General features: G+C 45.4%; 1 protein-coding gene across 1 annotated transcript in view; it reads right to left on the reverse strand.

The window, feature by feature from the left end:
- The window catches only part of STX6 (syntaxin 6), a 42,951-nt gene extending 32,439 nt beyond the window's left edge, over positions 1 to 10,512 (reverse strand). The window contains exon 1 of the mRNA XM_077453104.1: positions 10,352 to 10,512. Coding sequence (XP_077309230.1) covers positions 10,352 to 10,386 — 35 coding nt within the window. The 5' untranslated portion in view covers positions 10,387 to 10,512. The remainder of the gene's footprint in view (positions 1 to 10,351) is intronic.
- Positions 10,513 to 10,746: the final 234 nt, after the last annotated feature.

Consider the following 10,746-nt stretch of genomic DNA (forward strand, 5'->3'; position numbering starts at 1 on the left):
TACCTACTTGCAGGACTATTTTTGACATCCTGCCAGCGCAGCGCCCCTGCATGAAAGCACTCGGGCTTTCACATGGAGACTGCAGATGACGCTTTTTTCAAGCACTATATTTAGCTATTACGCCATTTCACCAGCTCACATCTCCCAATTTAGATTTACAGCATCACTTCCATACACATTCCATAGCATTGTAGTGCTATAGAATGACTCCGGCCCCCACTTGGCAAATTAGCACAAATTCCCGGTACAATGTACTGTACACCATAAAGTCACAGGGGGTACACTTCACACAAGGTAGCAAACAAAAGAAACCTAGATCTCTGTAGGAGAGGCTAACCAGCTACAGGCATTCAATCGGTCATATCGCCTCACATGGGATCATCATAGGGAACTGGTTTACTTTTAGGCATTATTCCAGCATTGAGGAACACATGAATGAACTGTAGTCCCTCTCCCAGTCTTCCAGACAAAACTCATGATCACAAGAACATCCCCGTCTTAGGAGTACAACCCCAGAACACTAGGTCACTTTTACCTATATGCGCTAGTATACTGCGTTTTGGCAGCAGCACAGATGTATGCGTGGTAGTGGTGTACCAAAATGATAACCCTATTTTAGGGCGATAATTTTTGGTGGCCGATATAATTGGTGCATCCCTACTGCGCAGTTCATGTGCGTTTTACACACATTTTTAGCCACGGTCCTAATGACTTCTACTGGGTAGTGCATTTTTGCCTTGTTCTCTGAAAAATGCGCTCAAAATGCAAGTTGCAGAACTTTATTTGCCACATTTTCTGAAAGCGCAAGCTAAAGGTCAATGGGACTGCGCCTAAAAACACATGGTGAGCTGCGCATACACCCACAGAGCGGCCTAACCGCAGCGCACCAGCATCAATCCGGCCTTACGCAGCACAAATCATTACAACGCGTCACTGCAATGCAATGTAGTACATAGACTTGAACAAAGTATCTCTTTGTAACACTTCAATAAAGGGGAAAAAAAAAAAAGTAAATAGCGCCTTGCAATGTAGCAATGCAAACCCTACTGCCCCTGACCAATGGACACCGGGTTGGTGTGAACGATCCCCAAAACCTTGTTCTCGTTAATGTAAGCCCTCTACTATAATCTAAATATGATTTACACAGAGTATTGTGTATGAAAGTGTCTAAGGCCTCGTTTACACTTCATTCAAATTGTGACATTTGACCCAAGTTTTTCAAGCACTCTGAAAGCATTTATCACTAAATAAAATAGTAACCTTACAGTCCTGTACACACTATTACATCTGCTCTGCTTTACATCAGAATTCATACCCCGTGACACTTTCTTGGCGCTTCGCTACATCTCTAAAGCCTCCAGAAATGTCTATCACAACACTCCCTAAAACTGGTTTTGTTTCTTTTGTTTTTTATTCTTAAACCATGCTTTCATACTTCACTGGTTGCATGCCGGTTCCAGGTACTGACTCAATGAGTAGTAATGACAGCACTGAGGTCTGCACCTATAACCAAGAACCATCAGAGACAGCTCTCAATATGCTCTCCTCACCGATATTACCTGAATTATACCATATAAGCTAATTATAGCAGCATTTTTTTTAAAGTTCGGCAGCCGAAAACAGTGTTATCAGCATTTTGCAGATAGACAAAAAAGTTGGCAATATTGGCTGTGGGTCATGCTGCCCCCTCCTACGGGGATTGGAGGAGCGGCTGCGCAGTGTGGATGCCTGGGCTTTGTGGTTCCACATGCCCAGCGGTAGTGGCCGTGCTGCAAGGTGACGTCACTTTCCATGTGGCCAGCATGCATGTACCCGGCAGTTGGGCACATACGGGGCAAGCTACATGGGAGAGCGTCTCTCCTGGATTTATGCGGCTATTGTTCTAATGGTGAGCACTGCCGCTGGAGATCTTTCCAACTGCTCTCTTTGGGAAGTTTAGAGTTTTGCGATTGACCCAACCAAACATTTATTGATTGATTGTATGCTATTTAGAAAGAGACAGAATTCAGAAGTAGGGATGCACCGAAATTTCGGCCGCCGAAACATATCGGCCGAAAATGGCCTTTTCGGGATTTTGCCGAAAGAGAATTCTTGCCGATAATGGCGCCGAAAATGGCGCATGCGCAGTAGCGGTGGGAGAAACTTCGGATGACATCACTCGTTCTGTGGGCGGCTTGCACGTTCCTCGCGGATAAGACGCCGCACTCGTAAGCACGTTCCCTGCTGAGACGCTGGCACCTTCCCCGCGGACGCTCCTCGTGCTTGTGAGACGCTGCTGGGACCCGAGAGACGCTGCTGGGACCCGAGAGACGCTGCTGGGACCCGAGAGACGCTGCTGGGACCCGAGAGACGCTGCTGGGACCCGAGACAGCTTCATACAGGGCTGCACATACTGAAGTACAACAGTGGGCACTGGGCACTGTCCCTCCTGGATGGCTACCATTACTACTATTCGCCGGTGAGCAATGCATTGCCTTTTTGCCTTAAACTGCCAAACAATCCAATTAATTTATTTTACTATACTACTGAAACTGTCATAGCAGTCAAACAACATGTATTACTTTGTGCCTTTTGTGCCATGCAGTATGGTATTAATTAAATGTCTTACAGTACATCGTGATGTAGCAAAAAAAAAAAAAAATTTAAACTGATTTGAAATGGAATGGCATGCTATTTATTATTCTGTAGTACTAGTATACTATAAAATGTATGCCCTTGTTGTCATTGAATTTGTCATTTGGTATAGTATAGCACACTGACATGACATGATTTATCATTTTTTTAAAACATGACAGACAGTACGCAATATAATATATTATATTAGTATGGTATTACTAATAATGATGAGCTCTGGCGTGTTCGCAGAGCCCGCCAGGAAGTCGGGACTGCACTGTGCTAATCACAGGCAGTGAGACATTGTCCCGATGTGCGGCTGCAGAGATCGGGAAATGTCTCACTGCCTGTGATTAGAGCAGCACAGTGCCGACTTCCTGGCAGGCTCTGCACTTGGGGTGTGCGAACACGCCGGAGCTCATCCTTAATTACTAACAACAGGGTAGTAGAGGTCGACTGATCTGGGTTTTTCTCTGGCCGATATTTAGAAAATCGGGCCGGCCGATATAAAATGCCGAATTTTGCGGCCAATATTTTAAGCCGATTTTTCATTTTTGGCAGGTGACACTGGCTGCTAGGGGTGCAACGGATCAAAAAACTCATGGATCAGATCGTTTCTCGGATCAGAGTCACAGATCGGATCATTTTTTGGATCAGCAAATAATAAATGAATTTGCAAAAACCTGTGAAAATTCCACCACCATATAGTCCCCACTGTAATATACATCTCCCCCACTGTAATATTGGCTGAGCATGGCTGGGTATGGCAGAGTGTATTGGCAGGGTGTGTTGAGGGATGACTGTGACTGCACTTGTCAGAGAGCAGCGCGGTGGGCACTACACATGCGGCCCACAGCGCTGCTGCCATCCGATCTCTCCCCTCCACTGTACAGATCTGTACACAGAGGGGAGAGGAACCAGCGTCATCATGATGCCGGTTTGTTTACAAGTGATCGCTCCATCATTTGACGGAGCGATCACATTGTAAACACCGATGGGTGCACCAAGATGGCCGCCGCTGCGGCCATTAGACAGCTCGTTTTTTTCCCGGCCAGTTAATGGGCACAAAAATCGATAATTGTTTGGACGTTTTTGAGCTGAAAACACAAAGGACAAGTTTAAAAATTTCTGCCGAACGAGCGATAAATTGAAAGGTTAATGCGTTTCCCATCAGACCTGTCTGCACTAGGTATATGTAAAAAAACAAACATAAAAATGTATTTATTTATGTCCACTGAACAATTTATCGGTCATTACATGATGGCAGCATAATTTGCGCCCGCAGCCGAATGTTAATTTTTTTAAATTGGGTTCGCCCCATTTTTCATATAGTGTATGGCCAGCATTACATTCAGCCTGCCCATTAATGGTTCGAATCTGGGCCGGTTCAGCACAAACCGTGTATGTCTGGCCTAAGTCTGGTGCTGGATGTGGTATCTGCTACACTAATGAATGCATTATACAGAAAACAAAAGGCAATGTGTGTACTTTTCATCCCACTACAATTTTTTTGCATTAAGAATTTATATAGAGGTCTGTGGATGAAATTCTGCTTTCAGGTTACATTCAAAGAGCAGTGGATAGTTTTCTCTGTTCTACTGGATGCAGCAAAACTGTGCTAAGGCTGTATACTAGGCTATGGCTGTATACATCCTGGCCGATTAGCTGTGACTAGATTGTATGCGGCCAGAACTGTATCAGAGGGGGGCCTGGAGGCTCTATTCACATGAGCAGCCATGATTAGTTGTGGGGGCTGTCAGCCTTCCATTGTTTTCAGTGGTAATCGCTGGGAACCCCACTGGGTCTCTCACATGTGTGAATGGGACCATAAGGCCCCATGTACACTGCTGCTAAACGGACGTTCAGAGGCAGTTGGGCATTTTTTTCAACTGCCCCTGAACTCATTCAATGTCATCTCATGTGTACATGTACACACGTTTGTTTACTGTCGTTTTTAGGCAGTTGCGTTTATAGGCCTTTTTTTAAGGCAAAAAAATTAGTTCAGACGCCAAACGTGGCTAAATGTGGTAACCCGCGTTTCGTTTATAGGCGTTTTTCTTTTTCGCCCATTAAAAAAAAAAAAAAAACATTTTTTTTCTTTTTAAGAAAAGCTTCTAAAAACGCAAAAGCAGCATGTGAATGCAGTAAAACAGACATTTTAAATGTGGTTTACAATCCGTCAAGTTAAATCGTTCAGGAGAGGTTGTAAAAACGTCCCGTGTACATGAAGCCTTACCATTTCATCCCCCCGGCCAATTCTGACACTTCTCACACTCATGTTAACATCTTCTTTTTTTTTTTTTGCTAGAAAATTACTTAGAAGCACCAAACATTATATATTGTTTTTAAAGCGGAGCATAAAATAGCGGGTGTTGCAATTTTTTACGTTATTCGGTATTTGAAATACATTTTGTTTGGAAAAAATATACCGTACTTTCATGGACTTTAGAAGCCTGGCGCTAGAACCAATGCTGTCATTGTGACGTTTGCAGTGATACCTCACGTGTGGTGTGATCGCTGTTAATGTATACGTGCAGGACCAACCCGTGTGTTCACCTTTGCGTGTGATCATGGAGGGATGGGGTGCTTTTACATTTTATTTTTTTAAACAACTTTATTGCCGTTACAAGGGATGGAAAACATCCCTTGGGATAGCATGGGTAGTGACAGAACCCAGATCTCCCCTCTGCCCTTAAAAGCATCAGATCAAACCAAAACTGGTTTGATCCGACGCTTGCACAGGCCAGTAATGGCTAGTTTTGACCGAAACTGGAAGTGACAAAATGATTTGTTGCTTCTGGTTGATCAGGGAAGTTCTGGTCTTCAGTCATCTCTGTGACTAGCTGGAGGTACCGCCAGCTTTAGTCCTAGGCTCCCCTTTGGATTGGGAGAGCTGTAAGAGTGATCCAGCAGCCAATTAGCTGCTAGGATAACTTTTACATTAAAACCTATCATTGCTTAACCTCCCTGGCGGTATGATTCAGTCTGGAATTAGGTGCTGAAAGCGGTACAATTATTTTGCATGGAAATCTGGCGTTTTATTTTTTAGTCCTGTAATTCTTAGGAATAACGCTCTTAAATCTCTTCAAACCAGAGTCTAGCAGACATCCCGGGTATGATAAAGTTTATAATATAATAAAGAATAATAAAAATTATTCAATAATGTAATCAAATCCTAAAACACTGAAAAAGGCATTCGGCACTGTGAATCGAGCGGAGGACAGCTCGATCACACAGCGCGGCGGACATCGCTGGATCCAGGGGACAAGGTAAGTAAGGCCGCGTACACACAGGCGGATTGTCTGCCCAACTTAGTCCGCTGAAACGTGTTTCAGCGGACAATCCGCTCGTGTGTGGGCTTCAGCGGACTTTTTCAGCGGACAGTCTGACGGACTAAGTCTTTCGGAATTTCCGTAATTTTGTCCGTCCAAACTTGGTTTCAGCGGACAGTCCGCTCGTGAGTAGGCAAGTTGGAGGGACTAAGTATGGCGCATGCTCAGAAAGGATTTACACGCCGAAGGTTGCATTGCAGTGTATTGGACGTCGTATTTCTAGTCCCGTCGTACGTGCTGTACACGTCATCGTGCAAGCTTTCAGCGGACTGTCTGTTCATCGTGTTCATCGTGTGTGGTCAAGTCCGTTCATTCAAAAGTTGAACGGACTGTCTGTCGGATTGTCTGACGAACTTAGTTGGGCAGACAATCCGCCCGTGTGTACGTGGCCTAAGTCTCACTGTGTCCTCCCCTGCATCCAGCGGTGCGATCCCGAGTCTGGCTCGGGGTTACCGCTCCTGCTAGTAAATTTCCAACCTGAGCCAGACTCAGGATTACCGCTATGGAGGTTAAAATAAAAAAATAAAAAAAAAAAAAAAAAAAGATACTGGGATATTGCCATAAGGGAAGACCTGAAAAGAAAAAAAAAAAAAAAGAAGAAAAGAATAATACAGGTATATTAGACCCCAGATTGCTCCTCTGACCTCCAAAGTAGCAGATCACACCAAGATTGGGTCTGCTGCTTCACAAGCCAGCAATGGCTTAAAATCCTTGTTGCTTCCAGTCTCTGACTTCAAACAATGGGTGGGACATCATCAGTTCCTCTCACGGTTTCTGGGGAAGCCAATGTTCCTGGTCGCATCATTACCAGGCTCCCCAGATCGGGCGCTGTACAAGTAATCCAGCGGCTGTATAGCAGCTAGGATTGCCTTTATCGTGTAGGGAATCATCCAGTGTAAAGAATGATACCAGGAACATGGTTGAAGCCTCAACCACGATCCCAGTATAACCACTTCAATATGAGGTCATATATATGCATACAATGGGATGGAAGTGGTTAATGCAGGAAAAGCATTAAACCAAAAACTAAACCCTTCTATGCTTTTCAGCCATAGAAGCTCCCATCTTAGCCCCTGTTTAATCTGCTGTTGCCATGGTGCCGCACATGTGATCAGTTATGCCTCCAGCCTTTTGATGGTTTGACAGTTAGGTTGAAAGCATAACCGATGTGACGATTACATTCCCAGAATGACTGGAATGTAACTGTTTTTTGAAACCGTTAAATCAATGGGTTTAGTTCTGCTTTAAGGTGAAAAAACAAAACAAAAAAAAAAAAAAAAAAACACCAAAGCTTTAGAATCACTTTAAAGACTTCAATACCAGGCACTACCCTGCATTTACATGCAGTTGCGTTGGAACATTCTTGCCATTTCTGATGTGCTTTCTATTTTTCTCCCCTTGTTGCCGCTGCTATCCGCAGGTGAAATAGTTCACTGTGATTACCTGTGGTTATGTGCAGATAGCTGCAATAAAATCGGTCCTGGACGCAGTCAGATTTATTTTTTCTAACAGCACCAAACCCCATGTAACGAAATCGTCGCTAAATGCAGTGTGTGAATGGGGCCATAGGAAAGCATTGTCCGAGTTTAGCTGCAGTAGATAACTTGATTTATCCATAGCTAAAAGCTGAATTCTATCTCCTCTTGCACCGTTTAGGAATTATTTACTATATACACCACTGATTACATCATTGGCGCATGCGCTCTAAAGGAACGGCCGCCCGTGACATTTCTTCAGAGCACTGTGCCGTGACCAGCAGCTCCCGCGGGAGTGATGTGATTGCTCAGCACAGGAGTGACGTAACAGCACCGGAGCCCATGAACCCAGAAGAAACACCGTGGAAGGTGTCAGCGGTGTGCAGGTGCCGCTGCAGCTCATTATACCTTTAGGTATAGCTATGTAAAACATTAATAATAAGTGCCTATACTGTTTAAAATCCACTAATACAGCGTCTCACTCTGCTCATGCTCAGTTGCTCTCTATTTTTAGGCACCGTCGAGTTTGTAGAGGTTGATCTGCTGACAGACTCAAAGCAGAGTTAAAACCTCCTGTCGTTTACAGCCAAGGAAGCTGCTTCTGTTTGATCTGCAACCACCATGGTGCTTCACATGTGATCAGTTATGACATCAGTCATTTGATGGTTTTGACAGTTTGGTTGAATAAACAAGCAAATGTGACAGTTAGCTATCCCGGCATTCCAGGAATGTAACTTTTTTGAAACTGTGAAATTGATGAGTTTAGTTCCGCTTCTTGATTTACTGCTGTTCAGGGGCTCTGGGCTTCAACAAAATGGCAGCCTCCAGCAAGAGGAAACAGGAGCAATGCTGGAGGCAATTTACAGCACCACTAATTTTGGTAGCACAATTATTAATGTAGAATGTATGTTTCTTGTTAATGTGTAAGTTCACCTTTACAGAAAAATCTGTATAGTGAACTTACACAGGTGCCCCTCCTCACCCCCCCCCCCCCCCCCCCCCTTAGCCAGCCGATATCTCTGGTTCTAAGCCCCGGTTTATCCGCACCAGGAGCCTGGGGCTTAGAAATCCTCTCTCCTTCCTCGCCTTCATAGCTGACAGGATGGCAATGCCCATGTGACAGCACTCACCAGAATGCCCCAAACATCCCTCCTGAGGAGGGACATTCTAGCTGAGAGAATTTTAAGGCCCCGGACTATACGGGGGCTTAGAACCAGAGATATCGGTGGTCCAGGTCAGCGACGTGGAGGGGGACCCGTGTAAGTTCACCTTATAGAGTTTTCTGTAAAAGGTGAACTTACCCTTTAAAGAACATTATTTTTTATTAAAGCGGAGGTCCTGACGAATTTTTTTTTATGCAGCTGCCGACTTTTAAAATATGGACACTTACCTGTCCAGTGTGCCCGCGATGTCGGCACCCGAAGCCGATCTGTCCCTCGGATCTCAAGTGGAGGGGCCGTCATCGTCGGTAAGGGAATCAGGAAGTGAAGCCCTGCGGCTTCAAAGCCTGGTTCCCTACAGCGCATGCACGATCCCACAGGTCCCTGCTGTCTTCTGGGACCTGTGTGTCTCCCAGAAGACAGGGGGGGGGGGGCGGGAGAGGTGACGGATATGGCGTACATATCCACAGATCTCTATGTCCAGAAGCAAATACCTTGACCTATAGGTGGCAAATGTGACACCGGAAGGGGGATTCCAAAAATTGGAAGTTCCATTTTTGGGTGGAACTCCACTTTAAGTTGTTATGTGTAAAGGTCTGCTTTAATAGGTACAAAACACCAAGGCTTTAGAACCACTTTAAGGCCGGGTTCACCCATGTCTAGCTGCGGTTTGCAGTCTGGAGTGTTTCTGTTCACCGGTTCAGGTGTGAATTTTTACCTGAATTCGCACATGAACCGGACCCAAAAAACGCACAGGACCCTTTTCAAAGCCGCACTGCAGCTGCTCCGGACATATGTGAACCGGCTCAATTGTCTCACATAAACGAATTGGATGCGGTTAAAAATGCATCCAATTTGCATCTATGTGCACCCAGCCTACGAGCAGGTCCACACTAGAATGCAATGCCTGAAAAGGCACGTTCCATACACTTTTCCTGCACGTCGCTCAAAAACGCACTACCTTGCCATCTGCTGCAGCTGCAATACATTGTTATCGGCATCGCGAACGCAGTGCATGTGTGGGCACAGGATCATATGGTAGTGCAGTACCACATGATTTGGTGCGACTCATTTTTCAAAAGTCCTTTTTGTGCAGTCTGGTGCGATTTACAGCCCATTCAAAGGAAACCGCAATGCAGGGGAAAACAGCAGCTTTATTTGCGCAACAGATGACTATCAGACTTGTACTCGGTACTGCTGCGGTAACCAATCACCCGAGCCGTAACATACAACTACAGACTGTGGATGTAGCGAGTGTGTGTTCAGAGTTGGCGTTTCGGCCGCAGGTTCTCAGCCAGTTTGTATGCGTCTATTGCGCGGAGCGGTTCTGCGTCCAGCGGTGATGTATATCTAACAGGGAACGCAGCAATCTGCTGATAGTCGGTGGTGTGAACTTAGGGCTCATTCACACGGAGGGAGGGGGAAAGATTTTGCGTAAAATACATGTCTGAAGTACTTCAAATCTGCAGCCGCGTTCTATTTTTTTTTTGTGTGTGCGACTCAACGTAACGCACATTTTTGTATAGATGCAGCTGTGTGTGCAGGTCGATTGATTACTATAGATGAACACAACACTATCTGATGGACACATTCAAATACAGCATTTTCCTGCCCGTGTGAATGAGCCCCTCCAATTGGAGCATACCTGGTAATAACACCTTTGTTATAGATAAGCAGCACCACACAAGATATCAGGGCCCCTGTATAGATCAACCCATACATTGTATAGCCCACCCGGTGCATGCCACCCCCATTCCCCGCCATTTCTCACCCCTTCACCACGAAGAACGGATCCTCCATAGACATGGCTGCCTCTCCCCTCCCGGTTACCGGGCGTCCTCTTCTTCAATGGGATTCCCTGAGCAGATCCCACACCCGCACACAAGACACAGCTCGGGCCGCCCCGGACTGACGTCACTTCCAGGCCGGCCTGACACCGAGCATCCGGCCTGTGTGCTGAGCTCCCTCTCATACAGCCTGTCCCTGTGTGACTGACACATTCCCCTCCACACATTGTGTCATGGCACACAGGACAGGGGTGTGAGGGGAAAAGTGATATAATATAACCAGCTTGCACCCAGTGAAGAATAAAATGAATCTATATATATAATAAAATGCATCTTTGTCCCATTGAGAACAGGTCTGTTTTATGTTATGCAAACACCA

This window comes from Lithobates pipiens, unplaced genomic scaffold (assembly GCF_037356315.1).
Source record: "Lithobates pipiens isolate NorthernLeopardFrog02 unplaced genomic scaffold, aLitPip1_a1.2 Scaffold_23, whole genome shotgun sequence".
NCBI lineage: Eukaryota > Metazoa > Chordata > Amphibia > Anura > Ranidae > Lithobates > Lithobates pipiens.